Below are 15151 nucleotides of genomic sequence, written 5' to 3'. Positions count from 1 at the left end.
ATTATCAGCTAAGACCTTGGTTTAAAAACTGCTCCGTTACTCAGTAGTCATGAGATAATAGGCATGTCTTCTCACCGTGTAGAACCTCAGATTCCTCATATGAAGAATGGGAGGATTGTTGTTTCAACTTGGAGCATTTTGTGACAATAAGAAATGTTAGACTAGTAATACATATGAAAAGTAAAGTTCTGTAAGGTAGCAGAACATAATAGGTGAGTAATAAATGAACCATTTTGGGGAACGACTCTGATGGGAACCTTTTTGCCAGTCTCTTACTTTGTGATTCACTTCATCTTCCTCTTCTTTGCCCTCTTCTCTGTTCCATTCCTCCTCCTCCTGTGACCATTACCACCAGGACTGCTACTAGGTACTAACATTTTAGACACCATGCACTGGCTTATCTAACAAACACTTAAGGCCCTCTTTTCTCTTTTCGTTTCCATGATAGAGGTGGAAGAGGCTAGATATTTCTTGCCCACATTCTCTTGTATTAGACAGTTTTGGCTCAGTGAGACAAAAGGACAATTCTTGTGGGACTTGGAAAAAAACTTTTATTTTCCCTAATGAAAGGATGTAATGTATGGAGCCATGACAGTTGTATTACAACCATTAGTAAAAGGCCTAGAGAATGGCAGAAATGTTTGCCTTTGCATCACTGAACCGACATCCGAAGCAATCTCCCTCCAAAATTTTGTATGACATAAGGAAAATGAACCCCAAAGAGTGTAAGTGTTTGAAAATAGGCTTTCTGCTACTTGCAGACACAATTCTAAAAGGTTAGGTGGCATTTACCGAATACTTTCTATGTGCTGGTACTAAACCCTTAATGCATATTACCTTATTGACTACTCAGAATAGGAACTATTATCTACCATTTTACAGTTCAGAAAACAGACTAAAGTGCCTTATTCAAATTCATAGCTGAATTGAAACTCACGTGTGGTTCCAAAGCCAGAACTGTCAACTAGTATGCTGCCTTTGCATTTTCCATCTCTGTACAGACACCATTCCAGGAGCCTGTACTAACTTTGGGAGACATAGTTACTATAACCTTAGATATTGTTATGTTCTTTTCTTTCTTTTTGAGACGGAGTTTCGCTCTTGTTACCCAGGCTGGAGTGCAATGGCGCGATCCCGGCTCACCGCAACCTCCGCCTCCTGGGTTTAGGCAATTTTTCTGCCTCAGCCTCCTGAGTAGCTGGGATTACAGGCATGTGCCACCATGCCCAGCTAATTTTTGTATTTTTAGTAGAGACGGGGTTTCACCATGTTGAACCAGGATGGTTTCGATCTCTTGACCTCGTGATCCACCCGCCTTGGCCTCCCAATGTGCTGGGATTACAGGCTTGAGCCAACGCACGCGGCCTCTTTTTTTTTTTGAGGTACACAGTATCCTCTTTAAGATGGAGAACCCTTGCCATCTGCCATTCCGTGTGGAAGGGACACACATAGACCCTACCCAGAAACAGAGGGCATAACCAGTCTGAGATTATAGTAGCCTATTTCTTCATACACAAGATGGAGGACAGCAGAACAGAGCTGGGCCCAGCAGAATGGATGCTTCTCCCCAAATACCTACATCCAGAGACTTAATTTACCTATTTAAGCTCACCTGACATCCCAAGAGGTGAGCTCAGTGGTGTATTAAGATTTTCAAGTCTGAGAAGCGCAACTTGTGGAAGTGATTGAGAATAAAATGTAAAAATATTAGAAAGATTTGAATTTATTTGTTTCCCATTATTTAAGCTGTAGTATGGCAGACACTGTGATAGACAGTGACTTTTATACAACTAATTATCAAATGAGAGATGAATCCCTACATAAGTCACTACATCCTCCAATGTAATAAATATGCTAACCATCTTGATTTTGTATCACAGAGAATAAATATTTAGTTTTGGAACTCATGAAAGCTATAGAGGAAAGGAATTGTAGTTTGCATTTCTAAGGACTGTGGCTTAGAAAAAAAAAAAGAGCAGGTATTAGATGCATATACAAGAGAATTATAGCGTGACTTGCCCCATTTTCTTCTCCATATCAAAAGCAGGTCCTAGCTTGACTATTCTGATGGATGGCAAAAAAAGAAATCTCTATATAATCAGACTGTAGCCTTTGTCAGCTATAATCACATAGACAGATCAAGATTTGCCAAGATTGCAGGAAGAAGACCAAACACTTGCGAAAGTTCTATCCTTACCGTCTTTGAGACTCTAACATCCAAATGCACAGATTGCAAAATTGAGCAAAAAAAAAAAAAAAAACAAACAAAAAAAAAAAAACACTGCATATCCCTGTAGGAAAAACAAGTTAAAACATTGCAACAAAAATCTTTAGGATTCTGTTTTCTGTTGACAGGCACTGTCAGTAAAATGCATTGCTTTTGTTTGCCCCTTTGTTTATTAAATTAGGAATGAAATAGTTGAAAATATTAATTGAATGTTACTAGGGAAATATTATAACTATGGCAAAGCACGAGATCAGTGATCTAAGTCTAGAGTAGAACCTGATGACCACATGAGTGAGAGAGATATCTGTAATATAGGGCACTGTTGCCTTAATCTTATAAAAGTTAACAGGACAACTGGGGAGCAAGAGTGTGCACATTTGAAGACAAGCAAAAAAAAAAAAAAATACCTACCACATAACTACCTTCTCAAATTCACTCAACAAACATACCAGAAATCATTATTGAGCATCTTCTATGTGCCAAGCACTCTTCAAAATACAGGTAGGTATTGGAGGCACTGTAATTAGCAGGGCTCCACCCCTAAGGAGCTTGCTCTGCTTAAATTGAAACAAAGGATGTGCTATACAGAACAGCAAGGAGCTGGACAACGTAAAGATGGAGAGATGCCCTGGAAAACCCAGACTGTATAATCAATATCGCCATAGATTTCTTCTGTCATTTAGAATGCTCTCTTTGTTACGAAGATCATCCAGATTGTGTATCTGATACAGTACCTTTCAGGAGTAAAAGAAGACTGACAGTGGTTAACTTGGTTAATCAAATAGCAAATACTTAAGAAGTGGTTACTATGTGGCAGACACTACACACATGTTAACTCATTCAGTTCTCACAATCAGTCGATGAACTACGCATTCCATTACCTTCATTTTTTTAGAGGAACAAAACAGAGAGAGGTTACCTTAATTTGCTTAAGGTTCCACAGCTGGTAAGTGATGCTGCCAGTATGTAATCCCAGTGTTCTCTAGCATTGTACTGTGCTAGTTTAAGAAAAGTGCCTACTATGTGCCAGCCTTTACACGTATTATCTCCTTCACTTTTTGCAGTCCTGTTTGTCAGATGGTAGGAATAAGGTGCAGAGAGATGAAGCAGCAGTGCTGCTGTCCAAACTGAAACAATCGGGCTCCGCAGCCCGGAGTTCTCTGCCACCACTCCATGCTCTCTCTCTACGGAGCTTTCTTTAGTGAGTTTTTAGGTGCTTAGACATAGACTCACAATTCCCTCCCCGCCTCAATGTGCTTGTTTTAGATACTGGGCTTTCCTGGGAGATTTTGTTTACAGATAGGACTTGAAGAAAAGCTGATAAAACAAAAGTCTGAAAAATAAATTTTCTTAGCCAAAAGAAAAGGCTGATGTTGCAGAAATTTCAGAAAAAGAATGTTTCACAGAGGAGACAGGAAGGCAGATGGAAAATAGACTAGCAGGTTAGATATATGAAAGGCCTGCTGTGTACAGACCATGCCATTGCCAGGATTTATTGAAGAAGACATGAATTACAGTTTAACTGAATGTCTTATACGATGTATGTAAAAAGAGATGAGAAGTGTAAAGGAAGTGGAAAAGAATTGAAAGAGGTAAGAGTACAGGTTAATAATGTAAACGAATTGGACCTTGTGGATAAAATTCAGCTGTCCTCAGTTATTTTCAAACCTCAGCAGACACAGTATCTTCACCATCATACTAAGTCATGCTTTGAAGATTTAACACTGACAGAAAAGTAGGACTTTCACACAGGCTAAGTGATGGTATAGGAGAATAGTTCAAGCAATGTTATTTAGATATGTAGTTTCCATTTGAAAGATACATATCTTCCAGTTATTTATCTAGCTTTAAAAAACACTGTGAAATTTCACTAGAGTTAGCAGAGCTGATGTCTTGATCAGCCCTTTTGATGTGTACTTCTTAAATAAAGGCGGTCCTTAGTCCCAATTACCATCAATCCGTGTAGCCTTTTTGGTACTTCAACATTTCTTCCTGAGCTACTGACAACATCATCTTGTCTTCTGAAGTGCTTTGGGATCATTTATCACAGGCGTCCCCAAACTACGGCCCGGGGGCCGCATGCGGCCCCCTGAGGCCATTTATCCAGCCCTGGCCGCACTTCAGGAAGGGGCACCTCTTTCATTGGTGAGAGGAGCACAGTATGTGGCGGCCCTCCAACGGTCTGAGGGACAGTGAACTGGCCCCCTGTGTAAAAAGTCTGGGGACGCCTGATTTATCACAGAAAGAAGTTTCTTACCTGGGAGGAAATCACTGGCTTTTGGCTCTAGATTCTGTTCAGATCGAAATGATTGAATAACTACTACGTGTGATAATTGAACGTGGGGTGGCATGAGACTACAGGCAACAGAGAACTGGGAAACTGACTGGTTGTTTAGGACAATTATACGCAAAGTCAGTTTGTTTTGTCCTTTTCGGCTGCTGAGACATCTCTCAGAGATTTCATCTTTCCCATTAAGAGCCAAAATATAAATCCTACATTCTTTTGCCTCAGTGAGATGGACATTTAAGTACTCTTCTGGCTTGAATAAGGTTTAGGCAAGTGCAGTCTGATCTGTAGCATTCTTAGCACTCTGCTCTCAGTAGAATCTTTGTTAGTAATATATTTTTAAATCTGTTCTGGTGAACTAGAATTTATCTCACAGCGTAACTCTGTCCCCTCAGGACTTGAGGATCCTTGCCTTGGCTTTGTGACCTAACTCTGCTCCGTCTACCTCTCAGCCTCACTCCCCATATGCTATAACTGCTTTATTAGAGATTTTAAATTCCATGTTTCCAGACTTGCCCTAAGTAATTGGACCCACATTCCAATTACTTTATTAACCCCATAAATACCATTCAATGAGAAGGTCCATTCCCTAAAGGACCCTGCCTCCCATGGTTTTATTTACCCAGATTTCTCCCATTTAAAAGAACCAAGAAACACATGCCTCTGCATCAGCTATAGGGGCCAGCACCCCTCTAAGCCCCCACTATTTTTACCTTAAGGTTTCCCCAGAGGATCCCCTTCTCTTCCACAGGTTGACGAGGCTGCTGGATCTGCTGGCTGCGGAGGATGACTTCCCATCCCCTACATGCATGCGCACCACGGTGGATGTGGTGAAGGCGCTGCGCACATTTCTCTCTGGTTTGGCCAGGATGATGTATACCTTCGGCACAAACATGCAGCCTAAAGCCACTGTGGCACTGAGGCTAACCGAGAAACACATGGTGATGATTTTGTAGTTGCTGCCAAAGTAGATTGGCACAAAAGCCAGCCATATAATGCAGGTCGTGTACATTGTGAAGGCGATATACTTGGCCTCGTTGAAGTTAGCTGGAACATTTCTGGTCTTGAACGCATAGAAGGTGCAGCTCAAAATCAACAATCCATTGTATCCAAGTGGAGTGACAACTCCGAGGTTGGTGGTGTTACAGATCAAGTAGACTTCCCGAATGCTTGGATAGTCATGCATTATATCAGGAGGCTCCATTATAAAGAGGGCAATGATGATGCCCAACTGGATGCATATGAGAATGAAAGCAATCACTAGCTGGGCACAGGCACTCATGAATCTAGGCTTTTTGGTACAGATCTTCTTCTTGCTGCCAGCCAGGATCCTTGCAATACGGTTGGTCTTTGTTACAAGGGCTGAGTAGCTCATGGCTGGGGAGAGACCAATGCCAATTCTCTGAAGGTAGCAGTAAATCTGTTTGGGCTTTGCAATGAGGCAGAAGGTACATAAGTAGCCTAGGCAGATGCCAGCGAGGATAATGTAGCAGAGTTCCCTGCTTGAGGACTTGACTACTGGTGTATCCCGGTAAATGATAAAGACTGCAGTAACAAACAAAGTGGCCAGGAGGCCAAGGCAGGCAAACACCACAGCTGCAATGGGTTCAGGGTCGCCCCATCGAAGATACTGTACTGGGATCAAATCACAACCTGCAGAGACACAAACACATATGGTAAAGGAGGGAGAGATGTTGACTTGGGTCACATATCCTTAAGTTACAAGCAGCCGTTTCTGACCATTTCAGTTTGTCTCCTACCTGCCTTTCTAATTTCAGAATCTCATGTTACTCATTGTTTCATATGTTCATTCAGAAAATTTTTATTATGATATTACTGAACACATACACGATCTATGATAGGAACTGTTCTAGGCTCTGAAACACAATAATGAAGAACATGTTTCCAGCCCTCATAAAAAATTAATCAGGGGCCTTTCAACAACTGGTCATGAACAAGTATAACATGGATTCTAATCAGTTTGTGGAAGCAGCAAAGGCCTCCTACAATAGGAATTAGCAAATAAATGTGTGGGTTTGATGGAGTTGGGGATTTCATGGGCTTGGCAAACATGTTAAATGTAAGGAAGAGAGGCATGAAAATAAACCACCATATGATAGCGTAGCAAGTGGCCTAATTGAGGGTGGGAGGTAGGCAGGAGGGGGATTTTGCAGGTCAGAGAGTCCTAGATCAGTAGGGAGTTACTCTATGGATCGACGTAGAGCAATGCCAGGATCAGATGTGTGTGTGTGTGTGTGTGTGTGTGTGTGTGTGTGTGTGTGTAACATTTCTTTGGTTGCTGTGTGGGTTTTGGATGAGATAAAGGTGTGGACACATTTAAGACTTATTTTAGAGCCATACAGAGTGTTTGAATGGATGTGGGAATGTGTGAAAAGTGAAAAAGGTATAAATATGACCAACACTAGTAAAGAAGAATTGGAATTTTCAGAGAATCTTGTGGTTTAGATGTTACAGGAGATTCTGTTAAAAAAGGAAGATGTTCATTTTTATAAGAAAACTGACCCCAAAGGCAAACAATTGGCAGGTAAGGGAAGTGTATCACTCAAAATAATTTCTTATTTATGGCATGCGGTTTTTAAAATATGTCTTAATGATATAGCATAAAAAAGTGACAGAATATAGCATCATTTGGGTTATCTGTCTTCTTTTACAATTTTATAGGACAGTGGTTCTCGAAGCTGGCTACACACTAGAACTACCAAGACTATACGCACGCGCATCACGTGCACACACACACATACACACACACACACACCTATATATGTGTGTGTGTGTGTATATATATATATATATATATATACACCTATGTGTGTGTATACATAGGTGTGTGTGTATATATATATATATATATATATACACACACACACACACACACACATATATAGGTATGTATGTGTGTGTGTATACACATATATAGGTATGTGTGTGTGTGTGTGTGTGTGTGTGTGTGTGTGTGTGTATGTAAGTATGTGCATATATATCTAAAATCCTGAGACCTGGGTGTCCCATTGGTTGAGCTTCTGACTTAATTGGTCTGAGTGTGACCTGGGCATCAGGATTTTTTAACAGTATTGCAAGTGCTTCTAATGTGCAAGCAAAGTTGAGAACCATTGTTCTAGAAGGAACAATCCTGTCAGTTAAACTTCTAAAGAAAACAGAATTGAAGTAGCTTCACTGAGTAAGCAGGGAAGGAGGCAAGTAATCTGGAGTATTGGGAATGTGAGGAATATGGCGGAAATGACTAATTGCATGTCAGTATCTATTTTGCCCTCTATTCTCAGAAACAGATCTCTAATTTCATTTGAGATGGTAAAGGCATCAGTTAAAACACTACATTTTTCATCAACAATTGCCGTGAAACGTGGCATATGAGTAGGTTTTGCCCAATAACATGGAAACAGAGGATTCCTAAAAGGAAAATAAACTCATGGTAGAAGTAACCTTTTTCCCTTCTTTACTTTCTTCTGCTGCTGCCCTTAATATAAACATGATGGCTAGAACTCCAGCAGTTGTTTTGGGCTTAAGGCAACTTGAAGGATAGAACATGTGTTTGGGTTTGGAAGAGAAAAATAGAGAGGGCTCCACTCCCCACTCCCTGTGAAGTATGCATATCAATATTTTCTTCGTTTAAGCTTCCTTTATGTATTTACTTTCTTGATATATGCAGGCAAACCAAATCCTTATTGAGAAGGGGTAAAGTTTTCCTATTAACTTGTCATATCCCATGATCAAGAGTGTTGCAGTCAGTGGCTTTGAATATCAATGGTTACTAGGAGGTAGGGAAGGCAACAAGTAATGACAGCAAGGAAGCAGGTAGTTCTTCCAAAATATGTCTAACGGTCGCTTCGCTGTAGAAAGGGAAGGGAAGAAGGAAAGGAACAGGAAGAAGGAAAGGGAAGTGAAGGGGAAGGGGAAAAAAGGAAGGGAAGAGAAGGGGATAAAAGGGGAAGGGAAGGGAATTCTTCTTCCTCTTATTTCTGTCCTGCTGCTGTTTTGCTTTAAGATCTCAGATTTTAGATAGTATTATTAGTACTATAATTAAAGTCATAATAGGTACAATAGGAGTTATGAGCTAGCCTGGGATTCTCAGCACACCTTGCAAAATTGTTTCTATGGGAAAATGCATTCTTACTCTAAATAATTGTACATTTAATACTGAAACAAAATACTTTCAATTTTAGAAATTGTGGATAGTTCAGACTAAATACAACTAAATAGAAAACACTTATGTTATATAACCTCATTAAGTATAAAAAATGCATATCTCATTGTTCATTAATATACCTGTATCCATATTTCTAGTCACCCATGTTCCCATGTGCTTCCCATAGAGGTTGGATTTCAATTTCTGATACTTTAGTATGCCATAGAGTTTAGGCTTATATAAACAAAATTGTTCCTTGGAAAGACTGTTTTACAAAATAAAGTATTAATCATTCATATATATATATATATATATATGTATTTGTGTGTATATATATGTATTGTATATATATACATACACATATATATATTGTGTATATATATGTATATGTATATATATTTATTTGTGTATGTATATGTATATATATATATGTATGCATATATATATATATATATATTTGTTTTGTTTTGTTGAGACATAATCTCGCTTTGCTGCCCAGGCTAGAGTTCAGTAGTGCGATCTTGGCTCACTGCAACCTCTGCCTTCTGAGTTCAAGCAATTCTTGTGCCTCAGCCTTCTGAGTAGCTGGGATAACAGACACATCTGGATAATTTTTTTTAATTTTTAGTAGAGACAGGGTTTCACCATATTGGCCAGGCTAGTAGAACTCCTGGCCTCAAGTGATCCACCTACCTCTGCTTCTCAAAGTGCTGGAATTACAGCTGTAAGCCACTGGGCATATCCCATTCCTATCTTTAGTATTTCATAACATTTTATTTATATTAATGATTTGGCAATAAAATTGATTAAATATATAGAGGTCTGTTTCTACTGCTAGGTCATAAACTACTAATGCCTATAGGAATTTACTTATATAGGAAATGTTAAGTATGTATGTGGGGCAGGAATCATTTCATTAGCTATAAAAGATCTGAAAAACAATAATTACTTTAAAGACTTTCGTTTTACCCAATTTTTTCCTACAGTCCTGCTAAACCTGTTTTTCACCTTAATGTAATTAAGTTTAATTTCAAAATACTTTACATAGAATAACATTTACTGCTATTTTTATCAGATACATTTTCGAGCTCTTCATGTTCAGCTTATTAACATCTGTGTGTAAACAAAGAAAAATCATTAGATATATGTGTTAAAAAATGTACATGAGGCTTACCTGGAACGTGATGTAATTATTTTCACAACTTTATCAGAATGCATACATTCAAATGAATGTTTTTTTAAAATTTAATGTAAGCCACTTAGCCTTACATTCAGTGTGATGCTGCCATTGTAAAAAATACTGTTCTAACTATTGTCTAAGAATAGCAAATTAGCCTCTGATTAAATGGTTATAATCACTGAATCTTATAAATGAATAAGATCTTACTTAGAGTTTCCAAAAAATGGATGAGTATCAAACTCACTTGGGAAGCCTACAAAACTATAACTCACGAGTCTAACTCAGAAGATTTTCAGTCAGTACATTGTGGTGGGGCAAAGAAATCTTATTTTGATTGAGCAACTTCAGTGATGCTATATTAGTCTTTGGTGCTTGGTTTTCAGTTTAGTCTTAGAGATCATCAAGCCAAATTTTACCCATTGTGTGAATACCTTATATGATAACTCCAAGATGCAATCATCCTAACCTTACCTAAGCCTTTTTGTAAACTACATTGTCTCAAGGGTAGGACCGGTGGTGGTGGTAGGGAGACAGATTGGAAAGGCAGGAGGTTGTGATGGCACATGGCGATTGAAAATGAAGAAACCAGTGAGAAGACTGTCGCAAGGAGACATTCAGGGATGATAAAGACAAAAACTAAGTCACTGTACTAGAGAAAACAATTAGTTGGTAAAGATATTTAGAACTGGAATTGAAAAAAAAAATTAAGACGGAAGATTCAAGAGGAAAGGCTTTGTAGCTGAAAGCAATGCTATTAACTAAGATGAGGGTTTAAGCAGAAAAGGATCACATTTCATGGGAATGATACCTAGTTCCAGTTTGAGCATGCTGTTTGTAGTGACTCTGACTTGTGAGCTTTGAAGAGCTATCAGTGTGGAAGTTACAGCTTTAGGAAACATCTGTTTATAGAAGCTGAAAATAAGGAAATAAAACATGGAAATAAACACAATCAGTGAGGAAATTCTTATATGTGGATGAGAGGAAAGCGTAACAGTCTGGTTTAACACCAATACTAAGAAATGAGAGAGATAGAGAATATGTCAGGGAAGATGTAACATCAGCCAGAAGGAAGGAAGTGTATCAGAAGGCAAAGGAAAGTGATAATCGAATGGCCCACCATAGTCTCCTCTAACAATATCAGTTCTATTTTATTTTTTAAAATTCTTACCCAAATAGTTTGCACAAAGCTTCAAGCTTCAGATCCACAGGTATCTCTTCTGACATTAGATAATTATATGGTTTTTATTTCCTTCACTAGCATTAGATTTCTTTCTTTCAAATAAAGGATACTATACTTTGTGTGTGTGTGTGTGTGAAGTTTTGCTCTTGTTGCCCAGGCTGGAGTGCAATGCCAGGATCTCAACTGACTGCAACTTCTCTGTCTTGGGTTCAAGCAGTTCTCCTGCCTCAGCCTCCTGAGTAGCTGCAGTGATAGGTGTGAGCCTCCATGCCCAGCTAATTATTTAATTTTTAGCAGAGACGGGTTGGCCAGGCTAGTCTTGAACTCCTGACCTGAGGTGATCTGCCCGCCTCCCAAAGTTTTGGGATTACAGGCGTGAGCCACCGCACCCAGCCTAGGAATGTTATACTTTCTAACATGAAACACGGGTCTACCAAATCTCAGAATCTTGGAATAATGGTAAACTTATAATGATATAAATTTAAATTTGCAGTGATAACTACCTCTACTATGTGCATTGTTGTACAAATATGTCTAGTTATTGCTCTTAAGTTCCTTATTTCCTTCTAATCACTGGGCATTTTTTCCATTAATGGTTTTATTTTTTATCCCTGTTTCATTCTTACTGTAATGGTAAGTTACTGAAAGTGTATGTAGAGGTTACCTAGGAGTCTAAAGTGCATGTATTTTATAGTTTTATTATGACTTTAATCAATGTAGTATATATTATTATATTTTAAATTAAATAATCTTGGTTATGTCAGTGAAATTCCTTCCTAACAAGCATATTGCAGTTTCTCTGGTTCTCAGAAAATGCATGATATTATATTCTTGTCTAGAAATGCAGATGAGCCCTGGATTATATAACTGCGGTCCATTTTCTAATAACATCTATTTAGGTAGCTATTCACTTTCCTTCCCTTATATAATTGATTCATAAGTCTATGATTCTCTTGTATAATCCATCTTTTCATAGCTTGAACTGACATACATAGAAAAATACAAGTTTTTTTTTTCTGTTTAAAAAGGGAAAGTGAGCTGCCAAAACTATACTGTCCACATTCATCTTATTACTTCACAATGTGTATCCTGGAAGTCTAATAGCAGAATGGATAATCTACTGATTTTCTGGATCCTTAAAAATGATATAACTGCTCATTCACAGCTGGTACTCATGTTTAGTGTTTGGTTGTTAGTTTTGCACTATTAATATTCCTATAGTTACTAGTTCCTAGACTGCTGCATTTTTCAAACCCTGTTCCAAGAGTCTTTTCAGGAAGAGATGCCTGATGTTCTGTAAGTTGGGTTGAACAACACCTTCTTACTAAGTGCCGTAATTCCTGTGTATTTTGGATAAAGGAAGTTGCTATTTGGAATCTCTGAGAATAAGATGTATGTGCCCTCAGCTGCTCGTTAGTTCATTTCAGGTATACAATGAGAAGGAAGATTTAAGATAGGTTGTACAAAACTGATCTGTTAAAACTAACATCGGGATACAGAACTGACAAGGGATTATGGTGGGCCTACCCTTTGATATGTGAGCAACAGATCTGCCCAGAGCACAAGGTGTTGACTAGTAACTAACAGCATCATACTTGTTTTCCATCTATTTCACCAATAAACCATCTTGCTGCCTTTCTTCCTTTCTTGACCTCTCTGGATTTGGAGCTCATGAATGTTGATCTGAGATCACAGGGTCATACAGAATTAGAATTCTTTCTGTAGTGTTCATATCCCTGATCTTCTAATAGTTTATCTTTACTTAGCTAACGTTTTTATCACTTCCATAGTTTCATAATTCAGAAAAATCTGAAGTGGTGTGTGCGATGTGAGACACTGAGGAAACTCATTTCTCTCTGTAGCACTTACTATAATTATAATCTATTTTGTGGTGGGGGGAGTTGGACTGTCTTTTCTACCTGACTAAAGGCACACTGATGACAGGGAGTTTTTCTCTTTTGCACACAAATGCGTCCTCAATACTGAGCATAATGCTCATATGGTTAATATAGCAATTCACAAATTAATATATTTTCTATACAATTAAAATATAGAATTCTTATTCTAATATGTGGATAAGTCATTTTTTTTTTGAGACAGAGTTTTGCTCTTGTTACCCAGGCTGGAGTGCAATGGCGCAATCTCGGCTCACCGCAACCTCCACCTCCTGGGTTAAGGCAATTCTCCTGCCTCAGCCTCCTGAGTAGCTGGGACTACAGGCACGTGCCACCATGCCCAGCTCATTTTTTGTAGTTTTAGTAGAGATGGGGTTTCACCATGTTGACCAGGATGATCTCGATCTCTTGACCTCGTGATCCACCCGCCTTGGCCTCCCAAAGTGCTGGGATTACAGGCTTGAGCCACCGTGCCCGGCCTGCCATTTTTAACACACTTTTGTGTTACCTTTAGAAATACGGAACTATTTTAGATGGAAGTCTAAAGTCCGTTACACCTGAATTTTAGTCAAGTTTCTGGAACCCAAAGAGGGCAAAACTAGATAAGCAGCTCAAAAACTTCCTTCTGCCTAGGGATGTGACACGTTTCACATTAGAAATATTACTCCTGTTGACTAGTCATTTGGGACATTTTTTCATGATTGATTGACTAATCTAATTTTGAGTAATTCATTGAATCTGGGAAGTATGTATAGAGGAAAGGGTGAGGCAGTAACCAATAAAGTTTTTCTTTAAAAAATGATGTCCAACTATGAAGGTCAGATAGATGTACTTTTCTTAAGAAGACTGTTAACTGTAACTTGTTTTTTCAACTTTAGATGGAAAAAATCAAAAATAGAAAAGTTCCCAAATTTTCTTCAAGAAAAGCATATTCTAGAGTTGATTAACTTTTTTTTTACCATTAACTTAGCATCATACAAAACATGGCATGATTGCTTTCTTCAATAAAAATATAGTCTTTACCCAAGATGTTAGGCAAGCTTTATTGGTAACTGCCTCAACAGGAAGCTACCACATTCCTTTTTATGTCAGCATGAAAAAAAAGAAAGAAACTAACATTTATTGAATACCTATAATGTGTCAGGTGCTATCCCAGAAATTTTATGTAATCTTCATAATAAATAATGAGGTAAATATCATTATCTCTGTTTTTCAGAGGGGGCAATGGGAAGTTTAATTAGATATGTTAATTTTCTGGAACTGAGATTAAAACTCTGTGGTTATTTATCTACTAACACATTTAGTTAATTTATGTATTTTATCTTTCCTACATCATGGGAGGCAACTTGGTTAATTACTCATCTGAAAGAGGTCCTGAGTCTACTTAGTAGGAAACAGAATGATTAATTAACAATGGCTGCATGGGCAAGGTGGGGCTAGTGGTGGCATAAATATTTGATAGCTTTATCTTGACATAAAGCCATGCTTCCTCTTGGGAAATTTCATCGGTTCAAATCCTTCACTAAGATTTTCATTCTGGGCTATGTGTCCTGAGAATTTCTGGCCAGAGATACTGATTGATCAGTTGTTGTTCTTGGGTTCCTAGAATTTTTTAGCATAGAAAATGTTCTGAATGATCGATCATGGGACATTCCCAACTTTGCTACAGAGTGGACTCATAGCCATTCATTTGTCATTGGACCTGGCCTATTCCCCACCCTACAAGGTTTATTACACAACTTGTTTTAGATTCCCTTAATAGCATTGCTCACAGAGCTGAAAATTCAGAGCTATAGTTTTCATTTTTTATTGGTTATATTTTATAGTGGAATTTGAAATTGTGTGCAAAGATTTATTTTATAATTAAAACATAAAAAACGATTTAATAGTACTGCAGAGTACTAAAGGGAAATGTGATCACAGATGCACATTTCCAGGGAACAGCTTTGAAAATATGACTTCCGGTCATACTGCACATGAATAAGAGTGGAAAAACACAGCATGTAAATTTAAATAATAAACTGTGCTGACTGGAATAATTCTCTCCCTTTCCACTTTTCTTCTGTCCCTTTTCACTAGCTAATTTCTCCTTATTCTTTTATTTGCCAGATTCTCTTTGATGATTAATACTTTTCTGATATCCTGAGCTTGACAGGTTCCTTTCATGTGGTCAAATGGCTCTCTGGGCTTATATCCATCATAGCCCTTGCACTCCTA

General features: G+C 38.3%; 1 protein-coding gene across 5 annotated transcripts in view; it reads right to left on the bottom strand.

Annotated features, from left to right (window-relative positions):
* The window catches only part of GRM5 (glutamate metabotropic receptor 5), a 535146-nt gene that overhangs the window by 53985 nt on the left and 466010 nt on the right, over window positions 1-15151 (bottom strand). For all 5 annotated transcript variants that reach the window (XM_074400361.1, XM_039462302.2, XM_074400358.1 and 2 more), the window contains exon 8: window positions 5228-6167. In XM_074400361.1, the coding sequence (XP_074256462.1) occupies window positions 5228-6167 (940 nt within the window). The remainder of the gene's footprint in view (window positions 1-5227; window positions 6168-15151) is intronic.

The sequence above is a fragment of the Saimiri boliviensis genome, chromosome 6 (assembly GCF_048565385.1).
Source record: "Saimiri boliviensis isolate mSaiBol1 chromosome 6, mSaiBol1.pri, whole genome shotgun sequence".
In the NCBI taxonomy this organism is placed as follows: domain Eukaryota; kingdom Metazoa; phylum Chordata; class Mammalia; order Primates; family Cebidae; genus Saimiri; species Saimiri boliviensis.
The sequence above is the reverse complement of the archived record's forward strand: the minus strand, read 5'-3'. Positions and strand labels throughout refer to the sequence as shown.